Raw genomic sequence first — 26,615 nt, forward strand, 5'->3', positions numbered from 1 at the left:
CCAGATGGACATGCCCTTTGACGAAACTCGCCTGTTTGTCGACAAGGCTGATTCTGCTAAAGAGCATTTTGAAAGGAATAGGACTACCACGCACACTCTGGGCCTTTCGGCCCCACTGCACCAACCATACCAGTTTATCCACTGCTTTTTAGCTTTGGTGGAGGTGCCCTGAACCACCAGCCTCCACTGGGAGCCCAGCAGGTTCGCTGTCAAGGTGGTGGTGCCCAGCACCCCAGGTCACAGGGACACAGTCTACCCATCCCCCTGCAGTCCCATCTGTCTAACCTATTTAGCATGCCCTTACAGGAACACAGTCACCCGGTGGGAAGCAGATTCCACTGATTATTACTGGGTTGGCTGGCCACATCAGACAGGTGGGTCCTACGCCTTAACCTTTCTTTCTACCCCACTGCACCTTCTGCTATCTACCCAGTGACTGAAAAAGGGCCATCTCTCCATTTTGTGGCATGAAGCACCAGCCCTTTTGTCCAAAAGGGCTGTTGAGAGAGTGCCAGAAGTAGGAGGTGATAGTATTTATTTATTTATTTATTTATTTATTTATACAGAGTTTTATATAGCGCAAACTTGAACCGAATCGGATATCAGAGTGCTTTACATAGCACCAGTTTTATTACATGAGGACACAATCCTTTTTTTGTTAGGCACTTCCACTACCTTCTGGTGCTCAAGAAGGACATAGGCTGCTGACATATTAGAACTACGCCATCTCAACACCTTCCTCCAAAAGGAAAAGTTAAATATGCTCCCCCTGGCCCAGGTCTTGCCTGCCTTCGACCCTAGAGACTGGATGATGTCTCTGGACCTGCAAGACATCTAGTTTCATATTACTGTCCTGCTGTTTGCCCATTTGCGCTTTCTCTGGTAAGTGGTGGGACAGGAGCATTTCCAGTTTGCTGTATTCCCTTTTGGTTTCACTAGCAATCCTAGGGTGTTCTCAAAAGTAGTGGCAGTGGCAGCAGCACACCAACGGATGTCAGTGGTGCCAGTCTTCCCTACCTCGACGACTGGCTGTTGAAGGCGGGCTCACCCCAGGCTACTTCCAGACTACAGCAAGCCTTCTGTCATCTATGGGGTTAAGTATCATTGTGCTGGCGGCACACCTGACTCTTTTTCAGATGTTCCCCTTTTTCAAAGCCATTCTGGACACGGTTCAGTTTTGTCTCTTTACCCAGGGAAAGAGAGTCGAGAACATTTCATTCTGATCTCTCAGCCTCTGTCCTTGATTTTAGTGAGGTTGTCTCTGAAGATGCTGGGACTGATGGCCTCTTGCATCCTGCTGGCAAAGTACTCCTGGTGGCATATGTGGGCTCTTCTATAGGACCTGAAGTCTCAGAGGGCCCAACATCAAGGGGACCTCTCTGATCATGTTCATATTTCAGAAGAGACTGCTAAAGACCAACAGTGGTTGTTACTGCACCACAGTTGGGTCAGCTGCAGGCCTCTTTCCCTTCCCACCCAGAGCTGACAGTGGTGACCGAAACATCACTTTTGGGCTGGGGTGGCCATTCAGGAGGTGAAGAGCAGTCCTGGCTCCATATGAACCTCCTGGAGATGAGGACCATCTGTTTGGCATCAAAACCTTCCTTCCATCCATCCAACAAGGGGAGGCTAGTACAGGTGCTGACTGACAACACCACCACCACCACCACCGCCACCGCCACCACATCACAGGGTGGACAGAGTGGGATCACTGACCATGTCCCTTGAAGCTTGCGCCTCTGAACATTACTGGACCACCAAGGGATCTTTCTGGTGGTGAACCACCTGGCAGGCTTTTTGAATGCCATGGCAGACTAACTCACACCTTGACCCCTGGCAGATCACAAGTAGCAGTTTCATCCGGAGGTGGTGCGAGGTCTCGTCAGAGCATGGGGAGAACCTTGGCTTGATCTGCTTCTCACTGCTGAGAATGTGCAATGTCATCGCTTCTGCACAATGGAGTTTCCAAAACATATCTTGCTCTGAGACATGTTTTTCCTAGAGTGGAATTCAGGACTCCTGTATGCCTTTCCGCTGATAGCACCCCCACCTGAGTTCTCAAGTAGATCAGGGCAACTTGGGCCAAGGTTATCCTGTGGATCCAGATTGGGCACACAGATTATGGTATCCAGAAATACTGGGCTTCAGCATCTGTCCTCCAATCAGGCTTCCCCCTCCAGGAGGACCTGCTGTCGCAGCAACAGGGCAGGGTTTCCACCCGGGTCTTCGTAGTTTTCTTTTTCATGCTTGGAGATTGAGTGGCGGCAGCGGAACACCTTTGAACTTCCTCCGGTTGTTGTTGTCATATTGACAGCCAGGCATCCCTGGTGCAACACACAGCAGATTAATTCCCTCTAAGTCAAGTTATCTGGCATTCTGTTGTTTGTTTTGTCTCTTGCCTAGCAAGGGTTTGCATTGGGGACAGTTAAGGGTTATCTATCTACCCTTTTGGTCCTGTTATGGTTGCCAGATCAATTCTCTATGCTTAAAGGCACCAGTTGTGATGCAACTTTTGTAATGGTTGCAACAAACGTTTCCCCTTTCTCACTTTGTGATGCTCAAATAGGACCTCAATCTGGTCTTGACTTATCTACCCACCATTCGAGCCCTTTACAGCCTTCCTTTGACGATCCTTACAATTAAGACTGTGTCCCTTGTCGCGTTCTCTCAGCACAGCGAGGGCATGTTCTTTGGGTCAATCCACCTTACACTACCTTCTTCGCATCCAAGCTGGCTCTGCGGAGAGAAGCATCATTTTTACCAAAGTTCATGACACCATTCCACATCAGTCAAACTATCACCCTGCCAGTACTCTATACTCCACACACCCATCTAAGGAGGAGGAAAGGCTCTAGCGCTTGGATTCTAAAAGAGCACTCTGCTTTTACATTGATCGTACCAGGGAACACCAGATGTTCGATCCACACTTTGTGGTGTTCTCTGGAGCAAAAAAAGGCAGGGAGGTGCAGAAGAGGACCTTCTCCCTCTGGATCATGACTTGCTACGCACTGGCCAAAAACCATCTTCCGGAAGGAATGCATGCTCATTGTACCGGGGCCAAAGCAATCACTGCTGCATTAGCACATAGAGACCCTGTCCTAGACATCTGCCTGGAGACTACATGGCTTCCCTCCATATGTTCATGAAGCATTAGTGTCTGGACAGTTTGGTTCACCAAGAGGGGCATTTTGCCAGCTTGTTCCTGCACGACTTTCTGGTTTGATTGCATCCACATACCACCTCCAAATAGGTACTGTGTTTGTATCTTTTTTAAGAGGTGACAAATCTAAGACTAGAAGTCCTTATCAGATGAACAAGTTACTTACCCTCTGTAACGCTCTTTGTAGTAAAGACTATCTATCTGCAGATTCCTCTATGACCCCGCCCCCCACCCCCCCCCCCCCCCCTCCCCATTCTGTGTTTGACTGTAGGCGTTAAGAAGTTTCTAAGTCTCGGAATCTTCACACTGGTCACACCCAATTTGCTCTTGGGGCTCTCAATCTGAGGGCTCAGGGTGACACCTATGTAGGTCCCACACGTCATTTTTGGAGTGGAGTGGCGTTGATACAGAGCAACATGGCACTTCCTGATGGCGCCAAGGTACTGCTGAACATTTTCTGGATCCAGTCTGATGCCTAGGGCGAGGAATCTGCAGCTAGATTGAGCCTCTTCTGAACAGAGTGTTGCTAAATATAAGAAACTTATTCTTTCCTTCTCAAGTACCTACTTCTGATAAGCTATTTGTCAGCTAGTAAGATTAGCACCTGAAATTTTGAAATAGTCCTGGTCTTTTTACATTGGTGGAATTCATTGTGATTGCACACAAAATCAATTAGTTAATAGTTGTTAAAATGAATGTTTTTCCTTTGGCTCAATGAAATAAAGAGCACCAGGTGGGTAAATAGATCTAAAACCGACAGGGCTGTTTCGGTAAATGGGGATACGTGCCCTATGTGAATGCCATATGGGAGTCGCTGCTGCGGGGTGCATAGTGACCAGTGTAGCTAGACTCCTGGGGGCCATTGCCTTGGGGCAAAGGGTGCATGACATACTGCGATGGGGTGCATGACCATTAGTGCAGCAGAGTCTATCATCTTAGTCTACAGTGACAAAAATACCACTTTATGGTGTGCACTTATTCACAAAGTTCACATTGTTGGTGCAGATGTAAGGCCTGGTAAATAAAAACACTAAAACTGGACAACTTTGTAGAAAGGAAAAAATAAAGATCGTATAAATGAAGCCCTAGTTTTGAGATGCTTTTTCTTGTTTGCAATCACGTATTTGCTAATTTCCTTCCAGAAAAATTTCTCTGAATATACTAAACGCCTTCAGTCAATCAGCAGAAATATGATAAAAAGTTTTCATTAAACACTAATATAGTAAAAAAAAAAGTTCTAAATTGGTTTACGAGTCAATACTGGGAAAAATATCAAGTCTGTATTTTTGAAAGTCTGATTTTTAAATCTTGGATCTAGCTCCAAAGTGATGGATGCAGGGAAACAATAGTAGCGGTGATTCATGTCTTATTTATGAGAATTTTGTTTGGTCACAGACCTCGACTAAGATTAAAGTTTGCATGTTTTCTTTCCTTGCTCTTGTAGATAAATACCAGCAATGTTCTCTTGAAGACAGGATTCGATTTCTTGGACAACTGGTAACACATTCTGAGCACCCTCAGCCGACTTCAAGAAAAGAACATGATACTTCCTCTATTTTGAGTTGCCGGCATTTGCAATTGTTTTTAGTTTGCAAATGTATTTTCCCAAATATCTTTTTCCTCTTTGATAATTTTGTAATTGTATAACTGTTTTCCATTTTGTATAATCCAGTGATGTATCTGTCGCAATTTTATGAAATATTCTATTTAACTGTTGGGTATAGTTAATTCCATTTATAATTCCACATATGTTTTGCCAGTTACAGAAAACTGCCATTTAAATTTTTAAAATTTGAATTAACTGTCATCCTGCCACTTGCATTGATAATCAACCATTTTTATTCAAATGTCTTGTTCAACAATATTTGGGTTGTTAAAATTGGCCTGGCCTTCAGCTTGAGGCATAGCTATATAGTGTGCTAGAGGAACTCCCTTTTGTTACTGTCTTTTTCTGTAACCTAAGCTTTTCTATAACCGCTTGCTCCTTGATGACCTGAAACCCTCCTTCACATGTCCAGCAGCCCTTTCACATCAAACATTGCACATTTGATAGCTTGCATAATGGTTTTGATGTTCAAAACCTCAGTCTAGGCCCATTTTGTGAATTGGATTTTCACCCACTCTCTTACCCCAGTTTTATAGCTATCTACGGTAAACAGCCTTTACAACAAAACTTTTACAACGCACTACCATTACGACGCAACCATTACAACGCAAACCATTACAACGCATTGCGCTGGGGGGTGCTCTAGGATAGGGAATAGATTTAATTTACTATCCAACACCTTCCCTACTATCCACGGGGACTGGAGTTGGAATAGTAAATTAAAATATTCACTATCCAGCACCCCAAAGCGCTATGCGTTGTAATGGTATGCTTTGTAAAAACTGCATTGTAACGGCATACGAGGTAAAAGCATGCGTTGTAACGTCATACATCCCTATCTAAAGCTCTTTTCCTGCCGGTGGTGGCATGCTTCATGGAGGGTGTTCGCATCCGTGAAGATAAAGCAGCCAATCCCACTGATTCTAGACAGTTGGGCTCTTTTGTGTGCACAGGAGAATTATTTATGGGTTTGAAATGAGGGTTCAGTTTAGTGTCATAGTCATGACTCAATTTATTGTTGAATCAGCCTGCCTGGAAGACTTCTAATGCAGCCCTCCTCATCTCTTCATTTCCCTTTTGTAAACAGTAGAGGATATCGACTCATTCCAGCTTGCTGTTTTTGCTGGCATAGTTCATACTTTAATGTCCAACTGGAGTCTGTGTGTAAACGTGCACACTCACTCATACAATCAATTAGGGTATTCTGCTTGAGGGGCCTCTGTATTCTTGTCAGACTAATACTAAAAACCTGAGCGAATAGAACATAATTTGGAAATATATATATAATATGTATATTCCACAAGAAGTTGGCCATACTCCTATGATTTATATCCAACACTTTTTTATTCAAATATTTAAAAAAGTTAGCAACACTAGCAGCTTGTCGATATGTTTTGTCTAATAAGTCTTGCGTACTTGCTCATGGTTGGGTTTCCATACCCGATACCATGCTCTGCCCCACAGGAGTTTGGTGGCAATAAGTGGAAAACTGAGTGTGTGTATTGACTAGTATCCCAAATTACAAATGCAGTTAGTTAAGCAACTTTATAATCTTATCTAATAATTTGACAATTTACACAAACGTAAGACAAAAGTACGCAAAATAAGGTACACCTTCAGATTTCAAACCGTAGGATTCCAACCTTGGCAACATATTGATAATATATGTGTTGAGTTGCCTTAACTTTAACTCTCTCTCGGATGAGGCCTTTGTGTGTAGATACATGTGAACTAGATCAATCTATAAACAGATCATTCTCTTTAGAGTGTGGGGTAGTAAGATATTTATTATAATATTTTTGAGGGCCCAAATGTACTCAATAAAAAGGCAGAGTTGTCTAACAGTACCTCCTACTTGTAACTGACCACAAAGGTGTGTGTGTGTGTGCGTGTAGGTGTGTGTGTATATATATATATATATATATATCGTCGTTTGACGAATCTTTACGAAATGTTTCAAAAAGTTTCTCTTTTTAGATCAGCTCCTATCTTCAAAGTTTGGGGGTGATTGATCGAGGGGGGACTGAGAAAAAAGGGGGGTCCCAAAACGTGTTTTCTCTATGCAATTTCCATAGGAAACTTTAGACAAGGCTATAGGTCGAACTGCTGAACGGAATTATGCCAAATTTGGCAGGGAGAAAGGTCTTGGTCCAGAAAGCATGCTTTTGTTTAAATGGGGTAAATCTGTTCAATAGTTTTTGAGAAATATCAAATTTTACAGATATCGATATTTGAGAATTCTGACATCTGATTGAGGGGTTACGAGCATCAGCTTGCTGCTCATTGACTGTGAATGGTTGAAACTAGGAAGTGTTGGCAGCCATTTTGTGACTCAGTTGAAAGGAGTGGGGGGGAGAGAAAAATTGTATAAGAGGGTATAGTAGGAACACTGTGGAGTTACTTTAAGCAGTCTGTATGGTGCAGAGGCAGGGAGTTTGAATGTTGCATTGGCCGTGGCAATCACGTCCGTAGAACAATGGTGCGCGGTATTGCGGCAAGGTTGCGTAGGCTCTGGAACTCCTGCTGGGAAAACAATGAGCCGTATTGCAACAAGCAGTGTGTAGGGTGTACACACAGGTAGTGTGAATGTTGCATTAGGCCGTGGAAATAACGTCCGCAAAACAACAATGCGCGGTATTGCAGCAATGTTCAGTAGGCTGTGGAAATCATATAGGGAAAACAACAATGCGCCGTATTGCGGCCTTACTTTAACATAATGCGGAGTCATTTTTACTTATAATGCGTTGTTCACTTTTATCACGGATAGTGCCACATTGTTAGAGGAAATTTAATATTATGTGGGATGGCGTGTTCTCTCCCTGTGCGCGGAACAGAATTAACGTTTAATTAGCTGAGGTGTTCCAACAACAAGCTTAATGTTCATTGGCTGCAAACCATTGAAAGTAGAAGTGTTGCCAGCCATTCCCTTCCCCTCCGCGGAGTAGGAGGGACATCTGATAGGCTGCCGTGTTCCAATGAAGACCTTCCCAAGCTTAATGTTGATTGGCTGTAAACCATTGAAAGTAGAAGTGTTGTCAGCGATTCCCTCCGCGGAGTATCAGGGACATTTCATTGGGTAACGTGTTGCAAGCAGGACCTTCACAAGCTTAATGTTCATTGGCTGTGAAGTGATGGCAGCCATTCCCTCCCCTTCTGCGGAACACCATGGACATTTTATTGACTAAAGTGTTCTGAGTACATGTTTGCTTCTTATTGGATGGGAACGGTTCACTGTTTTCAGCTATTTTGTGACGCACTTCAAAGGACTACGGGAAAGCAAAGCAGTAGAGGGGAGGGTAGGAACACTATTAACTCTGTACAGTGGTCACAAGTTGGTGGACAGGGACTGTGAAGGTAAAAATTGTTTTTATATATTTTAAGGGCCATTTATATAATTTGCTTGGGGCCTACAAATCACGCCTGGAAAATAACAGTGTGTTGCGGTCTTCTTTTTATTAAGTCAGCGGGTGGGATACTTCACAGGAGCAGTATTTACTTATAATGTGGTGTTTACTTTTCTGACGGGGAGTGCTACATCTTTGGAGCAGATATTATAATATGGAGGAGGGGGTTGAAAAAGAAAGCGCGCTGTTGCGGTCTTCATTTAAATAAGGTGCTGAGTAAGCTACTTTTTGGGAGCAATGTTTACTTATAATGTATAGTTCTAGTGCAGTGCTTACTTCTGTCACGGGTAGTGCTATTTCCTTGCAGCAAAATAGTAGGTGTGGTTGCGCTGCAAAAAATTAAGTCTAGGTTGAAACAGTTTTTATCAAGCAAACACAAATACACTTTCTGAGGAAAGTATAGCTGTATATATCAGAGGGGTGACAAATAAAAACGCAATTTCATAAAAATATCCCTTCAGCGTGGCCACACCCTCCTTTTTTTTGTCGCCTATAGTTTGTAAAAGTGTTGCCTCATATTCTTGTTAATATAAGAGGGCATCAGTTACTTTTAGTTAAAGTAAAAAAGAAGTGCTACAAGAAACACTCCCACACTACATCATCTCAGGTCACAACAACAATAACAAGTAAAAAACAGTTAAACACAAATGACGTCATATTACCTAGAAATGCACGCTTCATCAAAACATTAAATAAAGCACTATGTATGCAATTTTTTTTTAGGGACTACTATTTTATAAAATATTAGCAGTGTTACAAACTGAGGTAGTAAGTTATCAACGGAAGTAACTGTAGTAAATGTTAATATCTCGCATAGATATATCTCCAACCCCTCTGAAGTACTATAAGTTCACAGTATTAAAATGTACAAGGTGAGTTTATAGTATTCCAAAGGAGAAGAAAAATAAAGACCACAACAAAAAAAAGCAACATTTTTACAATCTCTATTCTGTAGAAGTGGGGAAAGTTTTGTGGTAGTGCTTAGAGGTCGCTCACAACTCCGCTTACAGATCACGTACTCCTTTAAGAATATATAGGAAAGTAGTAATATATACAATACTATTCCTATATATTTTATAGGGAGAACGAGAATAGGTACCACAACAGGGAAAAAGAGTAATACTAAAATATCAATTGAGAAATGTAGGGTTTATCAAAGGCATTCAGTAGAAAAGTATCTATGCAAACAATCTTTTTTTAAACTGCAATTTTGAAAAATATTCTCACTGTAAAAATATCTGATCAAGTTAGTTATAAAGGTCAGTAAGCTGTATTTCAGATGGTTTACTCCTGGAGGTGACAAATCTCCAATTCTCCTTGTGTGAAAATATGACACACTACTACAATATAGAGAGTATGCTGATGCCACACAAAAAAGGAAAATAAAGTGATAAACGCAAAACAAGAGCAGTAACGAAATATTTTCCAGTGGTTAATATGTGCAAAGCTTTTTTTTTTTTTCGGAACTTCGAAATCTTTTGTCTTCGCGCCGACGGCTCACAAACTCCTCTGAGATCATAATGACTGTGAATATTATAATATATAGATACTCACACTATATAATCCCAAGGGGGAAACGGAGTTAGATACCATAAGCTGCTGACGTTACATATAAATCTTTAGTTTTCGTGCCAACGGGTCATGAACTCCTCTGAGATCACCATGACTGTTAATATTATAATATACATATTCACAGTATATGATCCCAAGGGGGAAACACAGTAACAACCATAAGCTGGTGAAGTTACGTTTAAAGTTTTAGTCTTCGCGTCGACGGGTCACCAACACCTCTGAAGTCAGGTACAGTGTCAATATTATAGTATACAAAGTCACAGTATATGAGCTCAAAGGAGCCAGTAAAGGAGCAATGTTTGCTGTATTCTGTCTATTTCTGAAAACAAGCTGCTGCCATTACAGAAAAAAGGCAAAAACAACCAGTACACTTTTTTCTAAATACAAATGTTTTAATATTCACAAATAGCTATGTATTATAAATATCTACTATGCCATAATCAAGCAACTTACAACTCTGAAATATGTTTTGTTGCCGCAAAACAAGAATCCAACGCTACAAAAGGGAACCTGCATCACAGAATGGACATGGGTAAATAACTCGCAAAAACTAAACTAATCTGACAACTGGTGTGGTTTATATAATTTTTTTTTATTAAGTATTCTATGGAAGGAAGATGCGGCTCCGCCCATTTAGATGTCCTGTTTTACAGTTTACATGTGCTCACGTTTTAACTGTAACTTGTGCATGTGTTGGGAAAAGTTACAAAATGTGAAGCGGTGAAGGTTTCGATTTCGATCCTAACGCGTTTAAGGTCCTGAATATGTACATAAGTTGGAGAGCTTAAAAACTGTTACCCGGCAAACCGTGTCATTTCCATTCTCATGACTAAAAACATCTATTAATTGCCGTACTTCTAAATAGAAGACATAAAAAAATATCATTCAGAATAGAAGAAAAAAGGAATATGTTCTAATATTTCTCATTACTATGGTTTTTAATTAAAAAAATACCAGCATTTGTAAAGCGTACAGGTACCCACAGAAAGGTGTGCCGGCGCTCTGAGGCGTCGTGAAGATTAAGCAAGATGTTGCCCACAGTGACATAGTGGTGGGCTAACGCCGCTGGAGCCGGGAATCTAACTGTGAAAGCTGTTGTTCGAAGTCAGGTATCATAGCTTCTGTATCACTCTTTTTCCACACTTATATGTTAATTACTGCTAATTAAGTTTTAAACATTGTTAAATGATAACTTATAACAGACTACTGTTACAGTTAGTTTTTCACTACAAAAAGTATGCACGTCTTTTTAAAATTTACTTAAAAACAATATAGGTTTTTAGGGACATTGTAGTTAGAAATTAGCATTTAAAAAAAAACCTTAGAAATTCACTGAAAAAACCATAGGTTTCAGGGACGTTCTAGTTAGCTAGACATTTCACTCGTAAAAACCATAGAAATTCCACAGTTATAGTTAGTTCAGCTAACTATAACTCGCGCCCCCGCAATGCACTGCTCATGACGTCACATATTACATCATTCATGGCATGGTCAGTGACATCACTGATGACATCGCAAATGACACACTGATGACATCATCCACATGAAAATCTGATGCACCTCCACAGTCTAATATACTTTGATACACCCACTGTAAAATGCAGACTCCATTTTCGAAACCATCAAGACACCAATACAGTCACTACATATGCACTCACTGATTCCTACGTCCACGCACACATCCACTCATTAAACCATACAATCACTTATACATGCAGTCACTCATCCATACAACACTATCATATGCACTCATACACCTATTCAGACACTGACACACCGCCACTCATCCATGGAGTTACTCACACACCTAGTCATTCATGTAAAGAATCAATCAGTCTGTCTGTTGTGTAAGCTGGTACATGGCTTGGTCAGTAGCTACATGAGTGTTTATATGGGTTATCGATTGTTTGCCTGAGTATTTGTATGGGTGCCTGTGTGTGTATGTATGGGGGTGGGTGGGTGGGTTGGAGATGTTTGACTATGCACAGATGTGTGAGTAGTTGATTCACTGGGTGTATGGGTTCAAGAGTACATGTTGAAACAGCTCTATGAGTGGGAGAGTGTGTGTATGGGTGTGTTGGTGAGTGAATGGATGTCTCAGTGGTACATGTGAGTAACTACATATGTAAAAGGCAGCATATGTGAGTGATGGTGTATATAAATAACTATATGTGAGTGAGTGATTGTGAGAGTGGCTGTATGGATGAGTGTGTACTTGTATCAGTGATTATATTTGAGTAAGTATGCATTACTATCTGTATGAATTAGTGAGGTGGTGTGTGTATAACTGTATAGGTGAGTAAATGGGAGTGTGATACAGACATTCACACAGTTTAGTCACTAACCCATGTAAGGCACGTTTAATCAGTCACTTATGCAATCAGTCACACACCTCCTAAATCTTCCATCCAGACAATTCTACACCCACTCATTCTTCAATACATCTTGGCATATATATAAAACATATTTAAACTTTACAGAAACACACAGTCACTGGATGATGTCATCAGTGATGTCATTTGAGATGTCATCAGTGATGTCACTGACCATGCCATGAATTATGTAATATGTGACGTCATGAGCAGTGCATTGCGGGGGCGCAATTTCTAGTTAGCTGAACTAACTATAACAGTGGAATATCTATGGTCTTGTATGAGTGAAATGTCCAGCTAACTAGAATGTCCCTGAAACCTATGTTTTTTTCAGTGAAACAAATATATATATATATCACCAATGTGCCCCTGTGCTGAAGGAAGGGCTCACCACGGCACCACCAGGCCATCTGGCTTTACACTGCTCCCGAGCAACTTCAAGGTCTTCCTCCAAGTAATTAAAAGTCCAATGTGTTTCGGGGCCAGAACGCCCCTTCCTCATGGACACAAAGACAGAGGCATATTATGCTCTAAGTGGGCGTGGCTCACATGCCAACCTTGCCAGGATGTCTGGTAATTGTAGTCCGGAAGGTGAGTATACACAATTTACCTTCAGTAGGTTACATGCCTCTATGCACTTTAGTCAAAACTGTGGCAGGAATACATGCCCTGCCTGCCAGCCCGACATTCCAGTGTAAGCTGCAACTTCGAAGACTGTCCCCCATTACCTTAAAGGATTGAATAATGACTAAAGTGCACAGAGGCATGTAACCTTCTGAAGGTAAATTGTGTATACTCACCTTTCGGACTACAATTACCAGAAATCCTGGCAAGGTTGCCATGTGAGCCACGCCCACTTAGGGCAGACAAATTCAAATAAATGTGTATTTGAATCACGAAGGTGAGAATAATATGCATCTGTCTGTGTCCATGAGGAAGGGGCGTTCTGACCCCGAAATGCGTCGGACTTTTAATTACTTCAAGGAAGACCTTGAAGTTGCTTGGGAGCAGTGTAAAGCCAGATGGCCTGGGGGTGCCGTGGGCCGTGGTGAACCCATCCTTCAGCGCATTGGTGATTCATATATATATATATATATGATTAAGAGCCAGTTCATATAGGCTGCAGTCACTATATTTATGACACCAATAACTATATAACCAAGTAAGGATATTCTTTTTAGAAGACATACAAACACTTCTCATTGGCTTATTTCGAAGGTTTTCAGTTCTGTAAAAAGTCATGCTGAGATAAGGAGAGGTTTTATTTTTAAATTCAGAATCCGCCAATGAAAGACAGTAATTGTGATCCGCCTCACTTTAGGACTCTTCCAAAAACATGTAAGTGAACCTATCTTTGATTCACTGTTACGAGTTTGAACATTAGTTATGCTTTCATTGGACATGAGTATTGTAAATCTGCCTTTAGAATTGGCCTCTTTTCTAGCTTGTTGTAATACGTCATTTGAATAACCTCTGTCTTTCAATCTGATAGATATTCATCTGTCCTAGTGCAATTAAGTTTAGTACGTCTGATTTCTTCACATTAAATAGCATTAAGAGTATACCAGATATGGCAACTATCAACCGCTTTAAGGTAGAATCGGAAATTCGAAGGACATGACAAGAATTTCATCCTTTACAGATGCACATAAATCCATCACTTGATTCTTTCCATAGCACTCATCTTGGTGAACTGAAGGGTCTAGGTTTTTTGATTAAGTGTTTGATTGTATTGAACTAGTGAGTGTTTTGAGCACTCCAACAATAAACAGATCGCCTATACACCAGAATCAGTTTTGGACATTAACATGATATCTGTCCGAATGAGGACCCCAGGGAAGTGTTTGTTCAAAGTAGCCCCTCATTAATTTGGAATACAGACCGACCCCTTTTTTGTAATCAGTTTACACCTTCATAGAAAACATAATTATTTTCCATGCTGTATCGTGCCACTTGTTTTAATTTAATATGTGACAAATAGGATTTTGATCGATCAGAGAGAGAATATTTTGTGGGTTGAATCCCATCAGAATGTCTAATGGAAGTGTGCAGCAAACATGTACCAATGTAACAAAAAGGCAATTGCGTTCAGTGAGAAGGCCTCTTAACATAAGGATTATATCACCCGTGTCCTTTTGAAAGTTTGTAGCCAGTTCACACTGGGTTGTTCCAAATAGTAACATTTGCCACTTGAAGTCCTACTGTTTTTCCATATTTGAAGAGTACAGTCTTGTTTAAATTTGTTTATTAGATTCTAACAGTTTAGATACAAAGAAGCATAGGTTCATACATAAAATATATGTTGAAATAGACTCTGACATTAATGTGGCTGTAGATTGCACATTAGTGGTGATTTTCAACCATAATAGCCTCTTATAATTTGTATTGTCCTGGAGGTATAGGGCTCTCCGCCTAGTCAAGGTGTTTTAGATATGACATTGTCGCTAGGAGCCTTGGTTTTCTGACCCCACAGTTGGGCTGTATATCTGCCAGTCAACGTTGATACTTAAATTGCTGGCCTGTATCCCAGATTATTAACCGGAGTGCTAAACTGGGGAATGGATACATGGTCAGCTGGGAGGGGGTGGTGGTGTGTGTGCAGACTAAGAGGGGATGGAGTAGGTCTTTTGTCCAAGTTCACCTGGTGATCTAGCTTGCTACTGCCGTGCCTACAAGGGGGGGGAAGGGGGAGAATGACTATTTCCCGAATGCTAATCTGGAGTTAACCTCATACGCAGGAGGTGCAATTGGGTGTCCCTGGCGTGTGCGCGTACCACGTTCGTGTTTCTTTCAAGGGGTTCTATCGGTGTAACAGGGGTTGCCTGGGCTTGGTGTGCCTTGTCTGGGTCATCCTGTGTAGTTTGTTGTCTAAATTGGTATATTAGTTGCGCCCATTCCATGGAAATATGAAGTTTGCGTGTTCCTTTCACTTCGTCATCCTGTATCGCTTCCTCTTCAGCCACCCCCCATTTCTTTACTGCTTCTACCCAGGCCTCCACTGGGGGTCCCTCTGGGGCTCGCCAATGCATGGCTATTCCTCTTTTCGCTAGGAGGAGGGAGAGTGATATGAAGCGGGCCTGCACTTTATCAATTTTCCATCTTTTAAACACCCCTATTGCGCACGCCTCCCAGGATGTGATCCCTGGGCCATTCGTGGTTGCCTGAAGTGTCTCATGAATGTACTCCCAGTACTGTTGTAGTGTGGGACACCCCCAGAACATGTGTTTGAAATCCGCTGTTGGGGCTGAGCACTGGGGGCATAGGAATTGCGTATCTGGGTAGAAGCGGTGCAGGTGCTTTGGTGTCAAATATGCCCTGTGTAAGATATTGAATTGTATATTTTTAAAGCGTGCATTTCTGGAGACTGTTTTGGGGTATTCTGAAGTTTGTTTCCATTCCTTAACTGCATCGCTGCGGCGGCTTTTCCCCGCTGTGTGCTGCGTTTTTAAAAAACCCGCGTTACATGACGAGCTCAGCTCGTCATCAGCATACGAGCGCCGTAGCTGATGACGAGCTGAGCTAGTCATCAGCATCGAAGGTGTTATTGTGTAACGGCCGAACTATGTCTTCCTCCCATGTCTGACGCAGTGTAGTCAGGGGCTTGAGAAGCATTTCCTGAGTGGACTTATATAGCCATGTGACTAAGTATCTGCCCGCCCCCATAAGTAGTATGGCATGTTTTACTGGGTGTGTCGTGGTTCTTCTGCATGTGCATCTGAGACCCGGCAACCGCTGGCCACAATGCACCTATGCAGTAGGAATTTCCCTGGGGGGAGGTCATATTCTTCCACTAGCTGATTATTGGATCGTAGTTGCCCATCCTCAAAAAGGGATTCCCACTCTGTTAGTGAGTTGTCGGTCCACCTCTGTAGGGATCGGGCTGTGTATTATTTCTCATCATTGGGAAACCCTACCAATGGAAGTAGTGGAGAATACGGAGGTTTCCCACCGGACATGTGATGTGTTCGCAACTTACAGGTGCGAGCTATCGACACTTGTAGTGGGTAGGAGCGTCAGGACTTGGTGCCAGGTAGTAGCATGCGCCGCAGGGCTGGTAGGGGATGCGTCCCGTGTAGGAGGTTGCCTCGTCCATGTGACACTTCGCAGTCCATTGTGAAAGCCATTGCAGCTGTGCTGCTAAAAAATATGCTTCAAATGCTGGAGTGCCGAGGCCCCCTCAGTCCGTTGGTAGGAGAAATTTAGACAGAGCTACCCTGTGTCTCCCAACTCCCCAGATAAGAGAGGTGAGTAGTGTCCAACTCCCAGAAGAAAGGGCGGGGAGGAATGACAGGGAGATTCGCAAAGTGTTTCAGTAATCTGGGGACAATGATAATTTTGGCCAGTGCCACTCTTTATAGAGTACAGTCTTAATGCCTTTTTGTATTGTTTTAAGTGAAAATTGACAAACCATGCTAAGTTTCTGCTCAGAACGCATCCTGTGTAAACTTTATTGCCTACTTACTGAAATCAGAAAAGGACCATTTAAAGGAAAACAAACAAAATCCCTAAACCAGATCCTTCTGTCTCTTAGGCTGTGTGATGGCCCACTTGATAGCAATTAGTTGAAGTGTTCTGCTTTGTTGTCCCATTCCCCACTGGTTCCATTCACTACAGACCTTTAATGTGTGACCATCAACATACTACAACTTTTGTTCTTTTGTGGAGGAAGTTCTGTGCCTAAAAATTCTGGTATTCGTGTCATCCCTCAGACTTCCAGGGCAAGAAATGTTTAACATTGTTATTAACCGTGTAGTGATGTTCACTCGGCCAAATAGGAGCAATCTCACACTTTCTGTTGCCAAGCCTTTAAAATGGAGTGGAATTCGCAATGCACCTGTTGCACAATCTTGACAAAGACCTGCCTTACCTAAATCAGCACTAACCCTTCTTCGTATGGGAACCATCCATCCAAAACTGACATATGAGGCCCCCTCCAGAAAGAAACATAAGCAATCCAAGATGGGTATAGGCCTTGTAAAGCCTTGTTAGTGAGGTATAGCTTGGATCCTCTGGCACAGTGAGCAAGGGACATATGTCTGGGCATACCGTTGGTCACTTAAGTGCAATATCAACCACGCAAAAGGTGGAGGGAGAATTGCTTACAAAAGTCTATACCCGGAAATTGCTCTGGGTAGCATGCAAACCCATCGGTTTTTCACCTACTTTGCCACTCAAGACAAAGATCCACCTTATGCAAATCAGTACTGTCAGCTCCTCATGGAAATAGTCCAACTGTAACAATGTTGTTAAAAAGTTTACCATTCTTATTCTGTTATGATAGTTGTGTGAACACGCTAAGAGTTATGTAACTTTCACAATTTGATCACAGCTTTGTGATTACCTGATCCATGTGTCTGCCTTCGTTCCTACTTGGTATCTGAGAATATATAGAAATTACCTCAGTGCATAATTTTCCAAGTAACATAACTTGTCACAAATAAATTGTGGAAAGCATAGCTTGAAAAAGAAACTTGTAACAACCACCACTTTGGCGTCAACATTCAGATCTATTTAAAGGGCATTGTAGTTATAGGTATGTCTATATGAGGAGTGTCAGTCGACCTATTAAGCAAATCATTTTTTATTTTAAACTAAGCAACTTTTGGGTCTTTAAGATGCCACTAGGTGTTCCCCCTACACGCCCGTACTACTTGAAGTTTGTAGTAAGGCCTACTTTTATTTTCCTACCTGCACCGCAACAGTGTAATACATAGATCACCTTTACTATACTAAAATGCTGTAACCAAATGTTTTGGATCAGCCTTTGGTTTGCAAACTAAAGGGCTCCTTGTGTTCCCCCTGCAATTTGGTGAAGTTGATCTAGTGTACTGAAGGCAAGGGCACGGGAAGTATTGAATAGCTCTGGGTCGTACTGGCTAATGTTATGGAGCTAGATATTATTTGCTGGTGAGTATGGCTCATGTTTCTTGCACAAAGGTGCAATAAGTGCATTGTATTCTGCATATAGGTCGGCAAAAAAGTATCTTAATGCTGATGCACCTCGCCTCCTCTGGAACCTATACTACAGATGATAAATTCTAAACAAGGTTTTAATGGGCAAACCAAAGTAGACATACTTTTTTCAGCAAGAGTAAGAAAAGGGTGTCCACCCCTTGTCCTGAAAATAGAATCAGACCCTTGCCAGATTTTCCAAGTAGCAACATAACATACATTTACATATAATACATCTCTAAGAAGATCATTTAATGGGTTACCGTGAAAATCTGGCATTACTCTGACCCGGCAGCGTCTACGTTGGGCACTCTTGCAATACATTACAATGTCTTGAAAGGGTATAAAAAAATGTTCGGAGAAAATATCGCCATTTGGAAGTTATCCATCGTGTTTCTGCATTCATTTTTGTTTGTATGGAGTGTTGTTACAGTACAGTGGATTTTGGAAGGTGTTTACCTACGCTAAAACACTAAAAGCATAAAAATAACACTTCAGTGTTTAGGAAATATATCTATAAAAGTTATGTTGGCATAAACTAGTGGCCTTGGTGCCTAAGAATGTATTAGCATATTTATTGTTGTGTTAAGATGTTACGTTTAAAAAGTAAAGATCATCTGGGATGGTCTGGTAGTGTACGTCTCATATAAAAAATCTGTTGGATTAAAGAAAAAGCATTTTGCCTCTGTTGTAGTTGGTGGATGTGATATTTTTCTTTCCTGTTTCTGCTCTCTTGTTTCCACAACTCTTTCATTCTTTTGGCTGCCGTCTTCGCTGCCACACGATCATCGGTGGTCAGTCAGCAATGGTCTTTGTAATCGATGATTCACAATGGACCAGGAAAGAAATGCAGCAAAGACACATATTTAATTTCTCTTGCAAATATCCATTGACACACACACCTCCCGGGCTTTCTATAAGGACACATTTTAAGCAAGGTTCTGGTCTTCATTCATTACAGTATCTATTCCCAGTGCACACTCAACCTCTGAATTCCAGACACAGTGGGCCTGCTGCGTGTTCAATGAAGTACTTATTCACACTATGTTAAGGCTTGCTGAATTCACGTCCACCTTGTGTGGCGCATCGTTAGAAAATAGCTTCCTCTTCTGCAATAACTTGTCATCTTCTATAATAAACCAAGTATTTAGAGTGTAGGGAAAATGCAGTGTAACCATATGTTGCAACAACTTTTCCAAGTTCACTGTAACCTGACTACCCCTCAGAATCTTTGCAGATAAGTGTTACTCTTACAAAAACATATTGTTATGCAACTCTGACACTAATACTTTTTTTGTGAAAAAGTAACTTGTTTCGGTGTTTGTTCAGGTGATTAATAGGGATGATGTGTTAGCAAAATGGGATTGCTTGTACAGGTCTGATTACTTGTCACAGCCTGTATTATATCCTTTGTAAAACTGTGCAAGACCTTAAATGAGCCCTTCCTGTTCAATAATAGTGAACTGTTACAGATGGTGGTGGTGGGAATCTTCTAGAAATATAACCAAGCTTCAACTCATTTTGCTGCCTCATTTATAATGTCGGTGTTTCCCACCCAAGACATCACTTGTTAACCTGTCATGTTTGTCTCAGTTTCAAACAGCACCTATGCTTTCTTCATACTTGTGTTTTTGGTTCTGTACTGTCGCCACAGATCTCTGTAGGATGCAGTGGCAGAACATGATAACATGTTAGCCAGCCATCCGCAAATGTATCCTGCCTGTGTCTGTTAATGGTGGAGATAAACTGCTGTGCAGATGCTGAGACTTCTTCCTTGCCTGTTTTTGAACTAAATATGTTGACATTTTTGACTGAGTTGTGCTGTATTTGATGGTATTTTGTACTAAAAAAAACTAGCTTTTATTAAAGTCGAGTTTAAACTGAAAAGTATGCTGTGTTTTTCATTACATTGCTTCAATTTCACAACAATGTTCACGTGTATGGGACCTGTACAAGTGTGTGTGTCTTTTGAGAACATTTCTAATCTCTACAAAACGGGGCTGCTTAATAATCTTCAAACATCTGGAGTGTCTGACTGAGGACCACAAGGGGTGAATCATGATTTTGAGGCTATCCACAAAATATACATTTACTCACAGTGTACATGAATGTTGCTCATTTCCGCATCCTGTGGTCCTCACCTCCTAGACCTACATTGGACATTCATGGTCGACAATTTCTAGATTCTCTCTCTCTCTCTCTCGATAGAGGGAGAGAGAGAGGTGTGAGTCCTTAGGAAAACCATGGACTCCAGCATTCTGTCTTCAGGCCGTTCAAGTTAATTTGGTTATTTTCCCATGAACGTCGGTCAGATACCTTCCAGTCACTTGCGTAGCATCATTTTCCCATATAGAGGCATGCCATTGAAACTAAAACTGTTGGTCATTGTTTATTGTACGTCTTTCATTATATCAGACAACTTATGTCCTATAAATATAACGTGTATTTTTGAGGCAATTTTATATGAATATTTGTGAAGCTGTTTTTTTTTCTTCCAATTTAACATTGCTGTTCTGTACAACCTGGCTGGGGTTTTCTTTAGTGCATTTCCATGTTTATGTATGTAAATGGCCTCATAACAACTTTAAGTGTTTCACCAGCCCCATGTATTGAGAAGCATTGACATAGCCAATAGGTCTACCTTTTGCTGACATCCTTTTAGCTTTGTTGATGCTTGTTTATCATAATTTTTGCAAAACTTTATGGATGGGGGAGCGGTTAGACCCGGAATGTCTTAAAGTGTCTATAACCAAAAATATTTTTGGGTCTAAAAAACACACATTGCTATAGTAGTCCTTGCCGCTAAAGCAAACTACTTTTTGTGTGGGCGCACTCCTTATGAAAGGATAGAATGCCATCAATCACAGAGAAGATAGCCAGAGTCTGAGGTGGGCTGACCCATTGTCCCAAGATGTATGCAGCAGTGGGCGGAGGAAAGATATGGGTGACACAATAACAGACTATTGGCCTAAAAAGAAGCGCATTTTGGTGCCATTGCTGGTAGCACATGTGAGAAGGTGGCTTGGTATATGCTATCCACTAATTAAAGTGGGCACCCTGTACCAGTCCACACGACCCTTATGATGTATGAGATCAAAGATAACCTTTAGAAAGCTATCCTAGTGGTAGCTATGGAGAGCAGCCTTCAGGCTTAATCTTGAAGTAATGTAAAGCAGCTTGTTTTACCAGAATATCACCTCCTGACTGACTAAATAAAAGGAGAACCACACAGTAGTTATATAAAACTATGTATTTATTAATATAACACTCTCTACTAATCTCTACATGAAAACAAAACGCACAATACTGAATCAATAGAACATTCGTAAGTAGCACAATACACAGCGGGCTCCAGGGGGAGACCGAACCATATACTAAAAAAATGGTATAACCATCACGACTTGACTAGACACAGCGCCTAGAGCATGTAGAATCGCTGGGACCCCAAGAAACCACCCAAGACAGTGGCACAGGGAGCCCACGGAGGACGGGTGCAGTGAGTTAACACGACCACGTGCTCCGTACAACTCTATGGGATGGTCACGGTTGCAAAGTTATAGTTTAAGGACACTTCTACGAGGACTTCAAGCAAACCCTTTGGAACATAGGAGGTTCTAGAGCCAACCCACCAGTGAGTACCGAGGTACCCATGTTACCTATCTCAGAGGAGCCGGGTGCATTGGGGTCAAGTGGTGCTGGAAACCATTGTCGTTTTCAGTAGAGAGCTGCAAAGAAGTACTGCTTCCGCGAAGGCGAAGAGTGTCCAGCGGAATTCAAGCCCCGACCCTAGGGGAGAGGAACCTGAAAGCAGAGGGGACAGAGTCTGGGTCACTTCAGGTGACCAGGGGCTCGGTAGTCCAATGGCCACCGTTGTCCAATGGCCACCGTTGTCGGGTGCTTCTGGTGCGAAGAAGGGATGTTTGACCGTGCAGCCACGGGGCCAGGAGACGTCGAGGATGACCAGGATCCAGAGGTAATCTGTCCCATGAAGGATGTTGAGTGCTGAGGGGTCGATGTCCGGGTGGAGCACCAACAAGTCTTGGCAAATGCAACCCAATCAGGACGGACAAACCAGTTACGGTGAGGACAAGCAAGGTCCAGGCGACTCTCCAAGCAATGGGGAGTCGGGGCATGTCTGGAGCAACCAGGGAAGCCCAAGAACAAACAAGGTGACCCACAGGCCAATGGACGAGGGATCGTGATGAGACCTCAAGCAAGTCTTCAAAGCACCAGCCCACGGAGCACTCTGTTCGAGGAGGCCAATTTCATTTTTAAAAAGCATTCCGCAAATGCCTGTCCTCTTGGCTTTGCTGTTGGTTGTAATACAAATAATATTGTTAAATTGCTAAACTATTTGCCTCACAGTCGTGGTGGCATGAAATGATTAGACCCGATGTTTCAGCTTTGGCCATGATGCAAACAAATCTAAACGTGTTGAGCTTGTACTTCCAAAATAAAAACGGGCATTGGCAAAGTCATAAGGTTTCACCTTAGTGACCGATTTCGCTTTGCCATTGGTTTCTAGAGACACTGCACGCCATCCTGGAAGCTGTGCTGCATGGCAGCAATAAAAAAAACAAAAAGCTTTACGCAGTCACATGCTACAATTTGTAGACACGCTCACAACATAAGCTTGTGGCTACAAAATGGCGCGGATGCTTTTTTTTGTTGTTTTAGGTTACCAATGCGAGTTGGATCAGTAAGTAAAAACTAACCATGGAGACGTTTTTTTTAAATTTAATTTTAAAGTGGGTGGTATGAGTGGTAGGTACAGGGGAAGGAGCAACATGGGCACAGCAATGGGGTTCAAGAGCAACAAAGGTAGGGTGGGGTGGACACAAGAAACGCATAGGGGCAGATGAAACCCAGAGAAGCACATGGATGAGCGCAATGGGTGTGATGAGTCACACTGGGCAGGCAGCAGCACAAGAAGGAAGAGAAGTACAGAAGGAATATGGCTCAAACACATGCACTCTCAGTGAGTTTACACAAAAAGAAAAAAATTGTTCCCTAACATCGAGCACAGACACCAGGGAAACAAACATGGTAAAGAAGAAATGCTCCATAGGACTGACAAACACAAGGCTGAGAAGCTGGAGCACCAATAAGCAGGCAAATGAGTGACCAGGAAAGACAATCAGTGGTAAGCAAACGGGGGCTTCAAGCCCTTCTTTGTTCACAGTAAGCCACAGTATGCCTTACAATTGTCGGCGCATGCGCTGTCTAGTAGGCTCTACCTAACAAACTCTTGCAAAGTCAGTAGGTTTCGCCTTGTGGATCTCTTGGCGTTGACACAATGCTTTTGAATATACGGCATAAGAATTTTTCCTGACACTCAGCAGCATTTTCAAAAATAAAATGTTGATGTTGCAGCTGTTTCTTGCAGTTTCGTTGTTCCTCTGGCATGTGCATGTATCAGAATGCATTTGTGCACCATTGGAATCAGGCGGACAGCATTTGCTTTAATTTTTTATTTACTACTCCAGGATGGCAGGGGCAGGTTATCTCAGTTTCGACAAGCTGGTCATAGAGGGTCTGACACTTTTATCTGTGACTAGGCTGATTCAGCCCGTGTTAATTGGCTTTATCCACAAGGTGATGAATGTCCTACTGGCTACACACAATTTTTCTGTCAAGACTGGCGTTTTCCTATTCTCCTGTTTAGGCATCCTTGTTTTCTTTGTAAAGGAGACGCATGTTCACTTTTCACCATTTATCCGACCTTGGTTGGCCTAGCTTGATATTTTTGAGGACTTGCCTGAGACAGCGAATGCACGGTCGCTTCAAGCCATTTTGCTTACCTAAAGGGGGCTAAGAGCACGCCCTTTGCTTACCGTTGGTTGGCTTTGTCATCTTTCTCGTCGCTTGCTTTCCATTTGTCGCGTACGGCCACCACTTCCTATTCTTGTTTTGACCATCCCCTGATGCATGGACCAAGTACTCTTGTCCTTCCACTGCTCCCACTTTGGGAGCTACTTTTCTCTTTTTATTGAAGCACTCTACAGAGTGCATCTTTTGCAGCTGGCTCCCACCTATATTGATCCGGTGTGTCTGCTCCCTTGTACATGTCTTCTTGCTGCCTCCATTGTCTGTGTGATTGCACCCTGCCCATCACTTCCACCCTCTTTGTTCATTTTTTTAAACATATATTTTTATTTAAATCCAAAGTGTGCATTACAGATATATATATTCAAGAAACTTTAGTCATGAACCAAGCACAAGTACAATAATTATAAATACATATTCCATAGGCAAATATATGCCTATGGTTAAAAAATCTCAATAACTAGCTAATAACAGAGTAACAAATCACTAAATATGATAAATACAGTTGCCTTAAAATCAAGTAGGTAATCGTTCACAAAGTGCATAAGACATAATAATCGCCCTATTTTCTGTAGCTAGTTCCTCGTTGCGGAAACTAACCAAGTTTGCCATTTTTGGAGCAGTAGGGACCAAGCGATGGTTGTTGCTATATATAATAGCTTTATCCATTTATTAGGTAGGCCAAGTGCTGCATCAAACCCCAAAACGTTTAACCAAGTAGTTGGGACTAAATTGACCTGACAATTCCTCGTAAGATATTGAAATATTTAATTCCAAAATCCCTGAATGGATGAACATTGCCCGATAACATGTACCCAGTTGGCGACTGACCTATCTGTGCATTAAAAACAGTGACCTGAAAGACTAGGATTAATTTGTGTTAAAAAGGACGGAGTTCTATATAGCACCATTTGCTAAAAAACAACATTTGACGCCAATTGGTCCCATTCAACACACTAAAATTCAATATATTGACTATCACTCACATCTTACTTGTCAATTCCAGACCTTTAATAGAAGCAAACTTTCTTTTCCATTCCCCAGGCTTTTCATATAGACCATCTTCCACTAGTCCGAAAACCCCCTTTCTGCTACCAAGGATCTGACCTATATCTTGGTTACTGAAAATGTTATTCAGCATCCTAAATGAACCCAAAAGCCAAAAATCGGGCTTCCGCTATATTTAGCCATTTCTCCCCCAAGGGAAAATCCACAATTTTCCTATATCCCACTTTAGCCCACTTTATGGACAATATTGGGAGCAAGATTTCCCATGACTAATTCAGTCATGGGTATCGCCACAGTAATATAAGGAATGGAGTATCTCCTGTAGAGATACCCGCTCTTCGGAAAAAAACACCTAATGCTCCTATATCTTACTTTTATAGGGGACTTTACTGGCTTTAGCACATCCAAAATATGATACTCTTTGAAGATCGATGCAAAAACAACAGTTGATGGACAGAATGCAGAACAATGTCATACATTCACCCCAGTACAGAGATCTGGGCCTAAATCCTTCGTTTTTTTGCTCACCATGCCATTCCAATTTAAACCCAGAAATAAGCAAATCAGTCTTGACCCTGTGCCCCATGGGAACAGTCCAGCATGAACTGCCAAGCCAGGTCCTCCCTGGACTGGAAACAAGAATCCTAGGACTGGTTTCGTGCTGTCAGCCCTCATCAGCTAGGATAGCTTGATTCCAGTGGCATTGAGAGCACGGGACTCATGTCTGAGTATACCCATCCCACTCGGGGTGACAAATGCAAAAACAACAGTTGATGGACAGAATGCAGAACAATGTCATACATTCACCCCAGTACAGTGATCTGGGCCTAAATCCATAATTTTTTTGCTCACCATGCCATTCCAGTTTGAACCCAGTCATATGCAAATCAGTCTTGACCCAGCGCCCCATGGGAACAGTCCAGCCCGGACTGGAAACAAGCATCCTAGGACCGGTTTCGGACTTTCAGCCCTCATCAGCCATGATAGCTTGATTCCAGTGGCATGGAGAGCACGGGACTCGCGTCTGAGCATACCCGTCCCACTCGGGGTGACAAATGCAAAAACAACAGTTGATGGATAGAATGCAGAACAATGTCATACATTCACCCCAGTACAGAGATCTGGGCCTAAATCCATAGTTTTTTTGCTCACCATGCCATTCCAGTTTGAACCCAGCCATATGCAAATCAGTTTTTACTCTTTGAAGAACAGCTGCATAAAACTATTCATAAAAATACCTGTGCGAAGCTTTGAATTGAACCTAGACATATACTGTGCAAAATAGTAATCCTTAAGGTTGGAAAGCAGTACTCCTCCATCCTCACGGCATTCATATAAAGTGCATAATACAGCTCTAGCTGTTTATTTTTTTGGGCAGATAAACGATAAAAACAGAATACATGGATTTAAAAAATGGGCAGTTACAATACATGCAATAGCCGGAAAAAAAAAATTAAACGGTGGAAGAACCAACATTTTAGTCAGAGAGACTCTCCCTAAAATAGTCAGTGGGAGCGAATTACACTGTGAGAATAGATCTTGTACTCTTAGAAAGAGAGGGGCAAAATAAGGTTTCCCAGACCACAAGGTCAAATGCTTTTTCTACGTCTAGCGGAGGCACCAAAGCTGGTAAATCATTAACTGCAAAATAATCCAGGGTTTATACCAAATAATGTGTATTTGTCCCCAGCTGCCGCCCGGCTAAATAGCCATTC

General features: G+C 42.1%; 1 protein-coding gene across 1 annotated transcript in view; it reads left to right on the forward strand.

Moving 5' to 3' along the window:
• C6H1orf198 (chromosome 6 C1orf198 homolog) overlaps window positions 1–6,142 on the forward strand; it is a 117,691-nt gene extending 111,549 nt beyond the window's left edge. The window contains exon 3 of the mRNA XM_086927143.1: window positions 4,605–6,142. Coding sequence (XP_086783269.1) covers window positions 4,605–4,661 — 57 coding nt within the window. The 3' untranslated portion in view covers window positions 4,662–6,142. The remainder of the gene's footprint in view (window positions 1–4,604) is intronic.
• The last annotated feature ends 20,473 nt before the right edge of the window (window positions 6,143–26,615 follow it).

The sequence above is a fragment of the Lissotriton vulgaris genome, chromosome 6, assembly GCF_964263255.1.
Source record: "Lissotriton vulgaris chromosome 6, aLisVul1.2, whole genome shotgun sequence".
Taxonomy (NCBI): domain Eukaryota; kingdom Metazoa; phylum Chordata; class Amphibia; order Caudata; family Salamandridae; genus Lissotriton; species Lissotriton vulgaris.